Source organism: Brachyhypopomus gauderio, chromosome 9 (assembly GCF_052324685.1).
Source record: "Brachyhypopomus gauderio isolate BG-103 chromosome 9, BGAUD_0.2, whole genome shotgun sequence".
Lineage (NCBI taxonomy): Eukaryota > Metazoa > Chordata > Actinopteri > Gymnotiformes > Hypopomidae > Brachyhypopomus > Brachyhypopomus gauderio.
In genome coordinates, this window is record NC_135219.1 from 6,363,028 (window position 1) to 6,378,027 (window position 15,000).

At 44.0% G+C, this 15,000-nt stretch overlaps 1 protein-coding gene across 2 annotated transcripts in view; it reads right to left on the bottom strand.

Annotated features, from left to right (window-relative positions):
• The window catches only part of lama4 (laminin, alpha 4), a 34,956-nt gene that overhangs the window by 19,183 nt on the left and 773 nt on the right, over positions 1–15,000 (bottom strand). Inside the window, exons 1-10 of one of the 2 annotated variants that reach the window (XM_077016685.1) lie at positions 12,934–13,048; positions 9,420–9,521; positions 9,007–9,131; positions 8,430–8,510; positions 7,239–7,453; positions 4,077–4,177; positions 2,439–2,619; positions 1,368–1,451; positions 846–997; positions 98–208 (exon numbers count right to left, since the gene is read on the bottom strand). In XM_077016685.1, the coding sequence (XP_076872800.1) occupies positions 98–208; positions 846–997; positions 1,368–1,451; positions 2,439–2,619; positions 4,077–4,177; positions 7,239–7,453; positions 8,430–8,510; positions 9,007–9,131; positions 9,420–9,500 (1,131 nt within the window). In that variant the 5' untranslated portion in view covers positions 9,501–9,521; positions 12,934–13,048. Of the gene's footprint in view, positions 1–97; positions 209–845; positions 998–1,367; positions 1,452–2,438; positions 2,620–4,076; positions 4,178–7,238; positions 7,454–8,429; positions 8,511–9,006; positions 9,132–9,419; positions 9,522–12,933; positions 13,049–15,000 lie in introns of those variants that run through there. The other variant, XM_077016684.1, reaches the window with a different exon arrangement.

Here is a 15,000-nt window from a genome sequence, read left to right on the forward strand (position 1 = left end):
ATGGAGGTGTGATGAGGTGATGGAGGGGTGATGGAGGTGTGGTGGGGTGATGGAGGGAAGGACTGGAATAGGTGGAGGGAAGACGTGAAGGTGTGACCTGCTGTGTCAGTAGCTCCATCTCTGTGACCAGATTAGCTGTAGAGTCTTCCAGCTGCTCTGTCTGTCTCCGCATCATGGCAGATGAATTCTTCCAGCCCACAAACCGAGCCTGTCACATCACAGTCATACGCTCTTACTACACATCAACACTGTGGTGATCATCACAATGGCTACACAATGAATTCAGATAAACACAGTATTGATTTTGACAATGTGAAGTGTCTGAATCCAGATCATACAGCATAGTACTAAGAGATCAGTATTCAGATCAATGCACGATTATTTAATTTTAGTGCATATTTGCAGGCAAGAGGCTTCTTCAAATTTACACACACACCTCAAAATTCACTCACAAAACTCAGAATTCTCACACATGCAGCAAATGCATAGATCAGTATCCGGTGAAACCAGACAGACATTCAAATATGTAAAGCAAATCTTTCTCAAAGTGAGACAGGAACCCAGTACAGCTCAGAGTGAGACAGGAACCCAGTACAGCTCAGAGTGAGACAGGAACCCAATACCGCTCAGAGTGAGACAGGAACCCAGTACAGCTCAGAGTGAGACAGGAACCCAGTACAGCTCAGAGTGTGACACACCCCTCCCGTACAGCTTACAGACAGACCCTTAAATATAAACCTTTTACCGCTCATAGTGAGACAGGTAAAAAAAAAAGATGTGTGTGAATGTGTGTGTGTGTATCTCAGTGTTGTACAGTTGTGACGAGTGTGTGTTCAGCTTCTCACCTGCAGTTGCAGGGCAGTGTAATTGTAGAATTTGAGGCGGTCATTGGCCGCAGCTCCGGTGGAGATGTTGAGAACGCTGTTTCTCAGCTGGACCAGAGTTTTATTGGACTTGTGAATGTCACCAATCAGGTGCCAGATACATTCATCGCAGTCTGAAAGAGGGATCACCAGAAGTGACCAATCATGGAACATTACAATGCAATAAACAGAACATAGTAAACAATGTAAACATGTAAATAGTAAACATTGTGAATTGCTCCTTTTCCATGTGAAGTATCTGATTGGTCAGATGCAGAGTGTGTATTAGCTGAACCTCACCTACACAAGCATGTAAATGAGCATACATGTTTGTCAGAGTTTTACTCTTTGTGAGTTTGTGTGTGTGAATGTGTAAGCATGTAAGTGCTGTAAGTTTGCAAGTGTGTGTGTACATGTGTGTTTGTGTGTGCGCATGTGTGTAGGTGAGTATGTGTGTGTGTCCATGAGTGAGTCTTTGTTACTTTGTGTTGTTTTGTGACTCACCGATGTTGCATTCGCTGACCTGGGAGGTTTCAGGCAGACACTCTCCAGTGTGCATGTCACAGCTTCCTTCAGGACAGTCACACTCTAAAACACACACACACACACACACACACACACACACACACACACACACACACACACACACACACACACACACACACACACACACGGTGAACGGGCTGCAGTTTTTCCACTGGACTTCTGGATTCATGGACGTTAACCTGTGTGTGGTGCTCCATCTATGGACTCATGAACTGGGACCTAATGTGGGTCTGGCCTATTAGATCATTCAGAGCAGTCAGCTATCCAGACCAGAGAGGTTCAGACACGTCGCCCCCTCACCAGGGTGTGGGGCACATGGCTGAATGACATCATAGTGTGGGAGAGAGGAACTGTGAGCACATTCTTCTGTCTGCCCAACACTTATCCAGACCAACACACATACACACACGTAAACACATGCTCACACACTCCATCATGCATACAATCAGACACACAAACACGCTCACACACACACACACACACACACACACACACACACACACACACACACACACACACACACACTTCTTCAAAGTGTGCAAAGTGTGGGTGGGAAATGCTGGTGTAGGAGTTAGAGTTAACAGAATTAACCTGGTGTAGGGGTTAAAGTTACCAGAATTAACCTGGTGTAGGGGTTAAAGTTACCAGAATTAACCTGGTGTGGAGGTTAGAGTTAACAGAATTAACCTGGTGTAGGGGTTAGAGTTAACAGAATTAAACTGGTGTAGGGGTTAGAGTTAACAGAATTAACCCGGTGAAGGGGTTAACAGAATTAAACGGGTGTAAGAGTTAGAGTTAACAGAATTAACCTGGTGTAGGAGTTAGAGTTATCAGAATTCAACTGGTATTGGAGTTAGAGTTAACAGATTTAACCTGGTGTAGGAGTTAGAGTTAGCAGAATTAAACTGGTGTAGGGGTTGGAGTTAACAGAATTAACCTGGTGTAGGGGTTAGATGTAACTGAATGAAATTGAACTGTGTCTGGAGCAGAGAGATGTAACTACATGAATCTGGAGCAGGCTGAACTCACTCTTGCAGCCAGATGGGCTGTAGTCCCAGAATCCCGGCAGGCAGCGCTCGCAGTACCGACCTCCGGCCCCTGGGTGGCACTTGCACGTGTGAGTGAGGGGATGGCAGGTGGTGTGCAGGGCGGCAGACGCACACTCACACCGCTGGCAGCCCATGCAGCTGCTGAAACCAGAGTAGCCCTCCTGCACAGACACAACACACACACACACACACTCTCTTACAAACATGCTTACACACACTCACACACACTTACACATATGCTTACACACACACATACACTCACTGGCCACTTTATTAGGTACACCTTGCTAGTACCGGCTTGTACCCTCTTTTGCCTTCAGAACTGCCTTAATTCTTTGTGGCATAAATTCAACAAGGTTCTGGAAACATTCCTCAGAGAGTCTGGTCCATATTGACATGATAGCATCACACAGTTGCTGCAGATTTGTCGGCTGGACATCCATGATGTGAATCTCCCGTTCCACCACATCTCAAAGGTGATCTACTGGACTGAGATCTGGTGACTGTGGAGACCATTCGAGTACAGTGAGCTCATTGTCGTGTTCAAGAAACCAGTCTGAGATGATTCACGCTTTATGACATGGCGTGTTATCCTGCTGGAAGTAGCCATCAGAAGATGGGTACACTGTGGTCATAAAGGGATGGACATGGTCAGCAACAATACAGAGTATACAGCCTATACTCAGATAGGCTGTGGCATTGACACGATGCTCAATTGGTACTAATGGGCACAAAGTGTACCAGGAAAATATCCTCCACACCATTGCACTACCACCGCCAGCCTGAACTGTTGATACAAGGCAGGATGGACCCATGCTTTCATATTGTTGATGCCAAATTTTGACCCTACCGTCCGAATGTCATCTAACCAGTCAAAGTTTTTCTAATCTTCTATTGTCCAATTTTGGTCAGCCTGTGCGAACTGTAGCCTCAGTTTCCTGTTAGAGAACAGGAGTGGCACCCGGTGTGGTCTTCTGCTGCGGAAGCCCATCCACCTCAAGGTTCGACATGTTGTGTGTTCAGACATGCTCTTCTGCATGCATCGGCTGTAACGACTGGTTATTTGAGTTACTGTTGCCTTTTCTATCAGCTCGAACCAGTCTGCCCATTCACTTCTGATCTCTGGTATCAACAAGGCATTTGCGCCCACAGAACTGCCGCTCACAGGATATTTTTTCTTTTTCGGACCATTCTCTGCAAAACCTCAAGATAGTTGTGCGTGAAAATCCCAGTAGATCACCAGTTTCTGAAATACTCAGACCAGCCCATCTGGCACCAACAACCATGCACATTCAAAGACACTAAAATCACCTTTCTTCCCCATTCTGATGCTCGGTTTGAACTGCAGCAGATCGTCTTGGCCATGTCTACATGCCTAAAGCTCTCTAGTTCTGAATCCACAGTAGGTTCTTCAACCAACCAACACTAAAGCCCCCGACACATACAGTGTGTGTGGTCTGAGTATGTGTGTAGTTTGAGGGTGCATGTATATCTGGTTTGAATGTGTGTGTGTGTGTGTGTGTGTGTGTGTGTGTGTGTGTGTGTGTGTGTGTGTGCGTGCGTGCGTGCGTGCGTGCGTGCGTGTGTGTGTGTGTGTGTGTGTGTGCACATTTTTCACCTCACACTGGTCACACAGATGGCCTGAGACCCCAGGCTTGCAGTGACATACTCCTGTTCTGTCATCACAGGATGCAGTTCCACACTTATTACACTTACACTCTGAGAGAGAGAGGGAGAGAGAGAAAGAGAGAGAGAGAGTAAGAGAGGAAAGATGTGGAGAGAGAAATGTGCAGACACTGTTGGAATGAGCTTCTGAAATGTTATTTAAATTTAGTTTCTAAAGAGGGACAATAATAAAAATCACCACAATATTTGAGAGACAGAGAGAAAGAGAGCGGGGGGGGGGGGGGGTTGGGACACTCTTATAGCCTTATGCTATTCTTACCCTATAAATAGTGAAGGGCAACCCTTTAGTCTCCTGTCCTCACTTATCACCCTGTAGCTGGGACATCTGACCCAGTGGCAAGGTTAAACCCACACTCTCCCTATGGGAAAGACTCCTTATGGTCCTTCATGCATTCCACAGCTGAGCTGAACAAATCTACAATTCAGTCCCAGACTTCCTATGCACTGTGGGAGAATACTGCTGTTTAAGCTCTCTAGTTCTGAATCCACAGTAGGTTCTTCAACCAACTTGGATACAGGTAAATGCATGCTAATGTAGACAGATGTAAGCAAATACATGCTTTGACAAACACAGACACATATATATACTTGAACATATATGCATATATATGCTATTGCAGACAAACAGAAACAAATACAGGCAAAAAACATACTGACTGGGTGTAGTACTGATACACAGAGTGGATATAGTACTGACACAGAAACTGGGTGAAGTACTGACACACACACTGGTGTAGTACTGACATACAGACTAGTGTAGTACTGACACACACAAGTTGGTATAGTTCTGGCATACAGATTGGTGTGGTTCTGATATACACAGACTGGTATACTGATACACATCACTCATATAGTACTATAGTATATAGTACTGGCACACAGACTGTTGTAGTACTGACACACACAAACTCGTAGTACTGACACAGACCATTGAAGTACTGACACACAGACTCATGTAGTATTGACACACAGACTCATGTAGTACTGACACACAGACTGTTGTTGTACTGGCACACACAGACTCATGTAGTACTGACACACAGACTGCTGTATTACTGACACACAGACTGAAGTAGTACTGACACACACATACTCATGAAGTACTGACACACAGACTGCTGTAGTACTGACACACAGACTGCATTAGTACTGAAACACAGACTGAAGTAGTACTGACACACACAGACTCATGAAGTACTGACACACAGACTGAAGTAGTACTGACACACACATACTCATGAAGTACTGACACACAGACTGCTGTAGTACTGACACACAGACTGCATTAGTACTGAAACACAGACTGAAGTAGTACTGACACACACAGACTCATGAAGTACTGACACACAGACTGAAGTAGTACTGACACACACATACTCATGAAGTACTGACACACAGACTGCTGTAGTACTGATACACAGACTGCCTTAGTACTGAAACACAGACTGAAGTAGTACTGACACACACAGACTCATGAAGTACTGACACACAGACTGCTGTAGTACTGACACACAGACTGAAGTAGTACTGACACACAAACTGCTGTAGTACTGACACACACGGACTCATGTAGTACTGACACACAGACTGCTGTAGTACTGACACACAGACTGAAGTAGTACTGACACACACAGACTCATTAAATACTGACACAGACTGCTGTAGTACTGACACACAGACTGCCTTAGTACTGAAATACAGACTGAAGTAGTACTGACACACACAGACTCATGAAGTACTGACACACAGACTGAAGTAGTACTGACACACACAGACTCATGAAGTACTGACACACAGACTGCTGTATTACTGACACACAGACTGAAGTAGTACTGACACACACATACTCATGAAGTACTGACACACAGACTGCTGTAGTACTGACACATAGACTGAAGTAGTACTGACACACAGACTCATGAAGTACTGACACACAGACTGCTGTATTACTGACACACAGACTGAAGTAGTACTGACACACACATACTCATGAAGTACTGACACACAGACTGCTGTAGTACTGACACATAGACTGAAGTAGTACTGACACACAGACTCATGAAGTACTGACACACAGACTGCTGTAGTACTGACACACAGACTGAAGTAGTACTGACACACAGACTCCCATTGTACTGACACACAGACTCATGTAGTACTGACACACACAGATTCATGTAGTACTGACACACAGACTGTTGTAGTACTGAAACACAGACTGAAGTAGTACTGACACACACGGACTCATTAAATACTGACACAGACTGCTGTAGTACTGACACACAGACTGCATTAGTACTGAAACACAGACTGAAGTAGTACTGACACACACAGACTCATGAAGTACTGACACACAGACTGCTGTATTACTGACACACAGACTGAAGTAGTACTGACACACACATACTCATGAAGTACTGACACACAGACTGCTGTAATACTGACACATAGACTGAAGTAGTACTGACACACACAGACTCATGAAGTACTGACACAGAGACTGCTGTAGTACTGACACACAGACTGAAGTAGTACTGACACACAGACTTCCATTGTACTGACACACAGACTCATGTAGTACTGACACACACAGATTCATGTAGTACTGACACACAGACTGCTGTAGTACTGAAACACAGACTGAAGTAGTACTGACACACACAGACTGCTGTAGTACTGACACACAGACTGAAGTAGTACTGACACACACAGACTCATGAAATACTGACACAGACTGCTGTAGTACTGACACACAGACTGAATTAGTACTGACACACACAGACTCATGTAGTACTGACACACAGACTGCTGTAGTACTGACACATAGACTGCTGTAGTACTGACACACAGACTCATGTAGTACTGACACACAGACTGAAGTATTACTGACACAGACTGCTGTAGTACTGACACACACAGACTCATGTAGTACTGACACACAGACTGTAGTAGTACTGCCACACAGACTTCCATAGTATTGACACACATACTCATGTAGTACTGACACACACAGACTCATGTAGTACTGACACACACAGACTCATGTAGTACTGACAAACAGACTGAAGTAGTCTGCTGGTCTGCTAGCACTCACCTTTGCAGTCCTTGGCAGCGATGGCATCACCATAGTAACCGGGTGCACACCTTTCACAGTGGTCGCCAGCTGTGTTGTCCCAGCAGTGTAGGCACTGTCCTGTGACGTTGTGACACTCACTGAAGATCAGGTTAGGGTCTGAGTTTCCATTACACTCACACTTCTTACAAGAGTCTCCCACACGCATGGGGTTGCCATAGTAACCAGGAGCACATCTGTAAGGGAGGAGGGTCAGTGATCACTCATGAGGCACAAACAAGATATATTGACCAACATATCCCACTGTGTGTGAGAGTGTGTTCGTGTCCCTGTAAACACTGACTAACATACCCCACTGTGTGTGAGTGTGTGTGTTTGTGTCCCTGTAAACACTAACATACCCCACTGTGTGTGAGTGTGTGTTTGTGTGTGTCCCTGTAAACACTGACTAACATACCCCACTGTGTGTGAGAGTGTGTGATTGTGTGTCCCTGTAAACACTGACTAACATACCCCACTGTGTGTGAGTGTGTGTTTGTGTGTCCCTGTAAACACTGACTAACATATCCCACTGTGTGTGTGAGTGTGTGTTTGTGTGTGTCCCTGTAAACACTGACTAACATATCCCACTGTGTGTGTGAGTGTGTGTTTGTGTGTGTCCCTGTAAACACTAACACCCCACTTTGTGTGTTTGTGTGTCTGTGTGTACTGTATGTCTGTGTCTGTAAACACTGACTAACACATCCTACTGCTGTGTGAGTCTCTCTGTAGTACAATTCTACCTTTCTACCTTCAGTTAAAGTACTGGTTGAGCACTAACTCTAACACTCAAGAATACTGAATCTCTTCTGATTACTGGTGCCATGTCTGCCCTTTCAGCCTACTCTCACCTTTTACTTCCTGGTGATTTAGATCCAGTCAGTCACCCCGCTGTTATTTATAACCTTGGTGTCCTCTTTGACCTCAGACTATTTGACCTTTGACCCACATATTAAATTCCTGACTAAGACATCTTTACAACATTGCTCAATGAATGCTGAGATCCTGGTCCAAGCCTTAGTTACATCCACTTTAGAATTCTGCTTCGTTATTGTAATGATATAATGTCTACAGTGCTATATCTTGGGGTGTGAGCACTGCTGTGAGTGTGGGTGTGAACGTGTCAATGCACACGTACTATATTATGTGTGCATGAGTCTGTGTAGTACTGACCTCTCACAGTAGTGTCCAGCATAGCCTTCCTGGCACACACACCGCAGTACGACGCCTTTCTTATCACAGTAGGCAGCGAAGCTACACATACACACAAACACGCACACACACAAACACCCACACCCACGCACACACACAAGAACTTAAGTAAAGGGTTTATATTTTTTTTGGGAGGGGGGGGGTGGGTGATGGTATGATGTACTGCTTGGGTGATTGTGGGTGGAGGTATGGAGTAAGTGTGGTGTAACTGTGTATGGTAATGGTGTGGACGAACTGTGCAGTAGTAATTTGGAGTAACAATGTGTGGTAATGGGGTGGAGTAACAGTGTAGGATAGTAATGTGTAATAGTGTGGGGTAATTGTGTAGCATAACAGCGTGGGGTAGTAATGTGGTATAATAGTGTGGTGTAACAGTGTGGGGTGGTGTGATGGTGTGGTGCAAAGTGTGGGTTAAGAGTTAGGTGTTATGCAGTGGGATAACAGTTCAGAGAAACAGTGTTGGTAACAGTGTGAGATAATAGTGTGCAGTAACAGCGTGGGGTAATAGTGTCAAGTAACAGTGTGGGGTAAATCGTACTTGTTGGACTCTAGAGAGATGGGACATGCACACGGGCGGCATTCATGGCGGTCTGGGGCCTCGAGGAGCACGTAGCCGTCCTCACAGCTCTCACAGAAATCCCCCGTGCTGTGGTCCTGACAGTCCTGAAATGCGGGACACACACAGTAATACACAAAGTGGCCCAGGCAGTGCAGCAGCAGCTCAGCCACACACCCCCCCCCCCCCCCCCCCCCCCGACTGAGTGATGAACATCTTGTCTTCTACAGCTCTTTAGACTGTACATTATAGAGTGTGGAGGTCCCGTCATGCCTCACGTAACATTTTGAGGTGAATTTCTCAAGAGCGGAAAAATCAACATGAATGTGACTAAATGGCTAAAATACATTAAATTCATCATGCAGACAGGAAGTGATGTAAGGAAGGAGGCGTACGATGCAGATGCCGGTGATGTCCTCACAGGTGTGGGCGTGGTCTTTACAGTTACAGGGAAGACAGATGTGCTGTTCACTCATAAAGAACCCTCGTGCACACACCTGCATAAACACAATAACAAGCTTACACATATATATACAAAACAACACAACACCCACATGCATACATGGACACACACTAAACACAACACCTACTTTATACTCACAAATATGTACACTCACAAATGTACCTTACAAACACACACACACACACACACACACACACACACACACACACACACACACACACACACACACACACACACACACACACACACACACACACACACACACACACAAACTCATTCACGGCCTATAAACAGTGGACAGAGAGTCTATGGAGTGTTAAGGTCTGGCTGTTTAAACTCCATATTTCTCTTGCATTTCTGCCTGCAGTTCTGACTGAGGCTGCTCTATTTCCTGGAGCAGAACACAGAACTGATTCCTCTCCACATCTGGACCCAAACAGATGGATCATGTTGGGAACAGGGACATTCCCTCAGGGTTGCCAACTCTCACGCAATGAGTGTGAGACACACGCATTTGACCGTATTCACACGCTCTCACGCCACACTTCCGATATCTCACGCGGAAAAAAAAATCTAATTTATTTACCTCTGATCCACATCTATGATTCAATGAGTTACTAGTTCGCCAACACTCGATCGATCGTGATACAATACTTAATCTGTGTCCATTTTACCCTCCCCCCCAGCAACAATTTACACTCGCCACACCCCCCAAAGATCAACCCTGTTCCCTTCAGCTGGACAGCGTGGAAATTTTTGCTGCTTTTGTGTTTGTTTATTGCTATTTTTATGTATTTGTTTACTAATGTTTTTAGCTGGATTTGGTTATTGCTATTCCTGGATTTGGTATATAGTAATTCCTGTTACTAGGTCTGTTTTTGTTTATTGCTGTATTTTGTTCATATAATGCCAGTACAATAACACTGCTTGTAGACCAGCTGAACGTGCTCTGTCTTAAACAATCAAACACATACAATCACAGGCATTTGTACTTCTTACACAAACATACACACACACACACTGATATACATATGCACATACACAAAACAGACCCGCAGCTGTGAGATGAACTTCCTGGCTGTGTCCTTTGGTGGACAGTGGAAGACACGTTGACCTTCTTCCTGTCTTATTCTCTAGTCACGTCTCACAACATACTACACAGTAAACAGAATACTACACACTACATACTACACACATACTAACAAACTCACACATACTAGATAAAACATACTAACAAGCTCAATTTGTACCTGGAATCTGTTTCAGCACCTAGACTCTGCATTTGTAAGGTGCACAGATCGAATCCTCAAGCTAAATATGAGTGGGGCCAACACACACACACACACACACACACACACACACACACACACACACACACACACACACACACACACACACACACACAACACACATAATTGTGTCTTTTCATAATTCTGTAAATGTATACATGCACACAAACGTACACATATGGAGGTGTGTGTGTGTGTGTGTTTGTGTGTGTGTATTCTGAAATAGGGCAACAGCTGGACACAGTACAGCAGGGAGTTGTAGAGCAAAAGATCGTGGGAAACTGGAGAGATTCTCAGTCTGAGTCATAACCATGGGGCCTCAAGGAAGCATCTGAGACCAGGAAGTGTGTGTGTGTTTGTGTGTGTTTTTGTGTGTGTGTGTTTGCGTGTGTGTGTGTGTGTGTGTGTGTGTGTGTGTGTGTGTGTGTGTGTGTGTGTGTGTTTGCGCGCGTGTGTGTGTGTGTGTGTGTGTGTGTGTGTGTGTGTGTGTGTGTGTGTGTGTGTGTGTGTGTGTGAATGAAAATGTGCTAATTTCCATCCAGTAAAACAGTGATAATTCTGCATCAACCTAGAACAATGTTCACTTTCACAGTCTTCATTCAGAGAGCAAAGATGTTTGTGACACAACATCCTCTGCTTGAAACATTACACTCCCCCATCTGGCCTTCCACACCCTTCCAATATGGCAAACTATGAATCTACTAAACCACTCTGATAATCTACAGAACTCCCAAAACACCCTGATAATCTACAGAAATCCCAAAACACTGAGAATCTACAGAACTCCTAAACCACTCTGATAATCTAAAGAACTCCCAAAACACTCTAAAAATCTACAGAACTCCCAAAACACTCTAAAAATCTACAGAACTCCAAAACCACTATAATTTACAGAACTCCCAAAACACTCTGATAATCTACAGAACTCCCAAAACACTGAGAACCTACAGAACTCCCAAAACACTCGTATAATCTACAGAACTCCCAAAACACTCTAAAAATCTACAGAACTGCCAAACCACTCTAATAATCTACAGAACTCCAAAACCACTATGATTATTTACAGAACTCCCAAAACACTCTGATAATCTACAGAACTCCAAAACCACTATGATTATTTACAGAACTCCCAAAACACTGATAATCTACAGAACTCCCAAAACACTGAGAACCTACAGAACTCCTAAAACACTCTTATAATTTACAGAACTCCCAAATCTCTTGTATAATCTACAGAACTCCCAAATATCTCGTATAATCTACAGAACTCCCAAAACACTCTGATAATCTACAGAACTCCCAAAACACTCTAATAATCTACAGAACTCCAAAAACTATGATAATCTAAATGAAAATATTATAATTAGGTTATTAGGTTGTTATTATTGTTATTATTAGGTTATAATTAGGTTTAGTGTGGTGATTGGGAATATGGTGGTGGAAGCTAAGAATATGGTTCATAATTTAGGATGTATTTTAGATAATTATAGTCAGGTAGAGAGCAGAAAGATCAAATTTAAATAATAAATCAAAGGATTCACCTTCACATTAGACTGTCTAAATTGGTACAGCCATATTTTGATGATGTCTGTTGTTCATGGTACAGTGGTAATCCAAAGTACATTAACCCTCGGGACCCCGTGGATGTGTCTGCATATAAGCATCAATGTTTCTCTGTGTTTTTATTAATATCTCTATGAGAAAACATCATAGGATGTCACGTCTAGCCCCTCCCTCCGCCCTGGTCCCGCCTAGCTCCCGCTCCCATTCGTCCCTCCGTCTGTCTGTCACGCCCTCTTCGTTAGTCTCGCACACCTGAGTCTTATTTCACCATCTTGTCTCTGTATATAAAAACCCCCTAGTGTTGTTCTCCCTTGTCGGTCATTCCCTGCACGGTATCTCCACGCCTCTTCTCTGTGTCATTTCACCGTAAGACCTGTTCTCCCCGCGACTCGTGTTATGTATGTGTGTTCCCCTGGTGTCTAGCGCTCGTGTTCTGTATGTATGTTCCCCGTCGTGAGTGTTTCATATACGAATTGTTCTCGCCGTCTGTTTGGTTTAGTTACTGTTGTGTACTTGTATTCATTGCTACTCATAAGTTACGGTTTGGTAGTTTGTGTGTTCTCATGTCTTCGTGTTCCCGGTTGTTTAACGTACCCGTTTAGTTCATGTCCTCTAAGTTAGCATAGCTCCCTCTGCCTTCTGTGTCTTCATTGTGTTTGTATACCTCCTTCCATTAAAACCTCTCAACTCTGCACTTGCGTCATGCCTGCCCGTCGCAAACGTAACATAGGAACATGGTTCAAACATTTCCTGAATCTGCAATCTGCCCTATAAATGTAGCCTGTAGTAGGAGTTATGAACTAGTGAATAGAGGTAAAAAAAAAACATGCCATTTACACCTGCCACTCACATCGTGTGATTGGTAGAGTTGTCATTTATTAGAATATGACCAATACATAATCATGACATATTTAAGTATATATCCTTCATTCAATTGGCTAGCTAGTGAGATGGGCAAACATATAGTTTAACACATTTACATAAACACATTTCAGATTCTTCAAAAAACATTAGTTAAGGTTATTTAAAATGTAATTTGGTGTTGTATAATGGACCTCAACGGAAATAACACTTTAGACTTTCTTGTGTTATCACTGTGTTTATTCCAGACCCCACATGGTATACACTTATGTTTTTCATGGCCACTGTCACCCATGGCTTGCTCATTAGGGATCTGGACCCTTATGATTGTGTAACTGAGCGGTATTACTTTGAGAAATAATGACAGAGACAGTGATGCAGAACAGTCTTCCACTCTTTACTTAGAAATATTTCTTCCTGCTCACAGGCGCTCTGGAAATCTAATAAAATTTACATACCACTCTCATAATCTGAAGAACTCCCAAAGCACTCCAATAACCACATCCAGCCCCAACCCTAATCTAACAACACACCTAGCTCTAACTCTAATCTCACACCACACCCAGCACTAACCCTAATGTAACACCACACCCAGCTCTAACTCTCATCTAACACCACACCCAGCACTAAACCTAATGTAACACCACACCTAGCACTAACCCTAATGTAACACCACACCCAGGTCTAACTCTAATCTAACACCACACCCAGCACTAACCCTAATGTAATACCACACCCAGGTCTAATTCTAATCTAACACCACACCCAGCACTAACCCTAATGTAACACCACACCCAGCTCTAACTCTAATCTCACACCACACCCAGCTCTAACTCTAATCTCACACCACACCCAGCTCTAACTCTAATCTAACACCACAACCAGCACTAACTCTAATCTAACACCACACCCAGCTCTAACTAATAAAACACCACACCCAGCTCTAACTCTAATCTAACAACACACCCAGCACAAACCCTAATCTAACACCACACTCAGCTCTAATTCTAATCTAACACCACACCCAGCTCTAACTCTAACACCACCTTCAACTTTAACCCCAGTTAACCCCGGGGGGGGGGGGGGGGGGGGGGGTCAGAGGTAAATAAACTAGATTTTTTTTTCGCCGTGTGAAATCGGAAGTGTGGCGTGTGAAGACGGTCAAATGCGTGTGTCACACGCTCAATGCGTGAGACTTGAGAACACTGCTAACCCTAATTTACTTTCAGCCAAAACCCTAATCTAACACCACCTTCAGCTGGCTGAGGCCTCCTGCAGAATCTATGAACTAACCCGTCCTCATCTAGCAAACTTTCTTCATTTTTTGTTTATGTAGGAGGGGCTTCTCTTGGCAGAGCTCTGAACACGACATGACATCTAGACAAAAGGCAGAACTACATATTTAAATTGGCTTGGGTTAGGTTCCAACCCAAACACTCGATAGTGCTGGGTCAGATAGCCGCTACAGCAGATAGGGTTTAATAAACACAGAGCTACATTATGGCACAGAGCTATGTCAGCTATCAATGAAAGGATTAGCACAGCTAGCCAGAGGCGCTAGAGAGAGTCAGCAGTGACCCCTGGGTCACCAATGTAAAGGTGGTGAAGCAATCATAATTCAAGACTCTCTCTCTCTCTCTCTCTCTCTCACTAACAGCTGAAACAATCTCAACACTAAAGGGTGTATTATGGAGGACCAGTTCCATAAAAGCAAATGGCTTCACTTCTTCCATATCTGGGCCCCATTTTCATACTCTATGTAGACACTTCATGCTCCCATCCAAACACCCCCATGCAAGT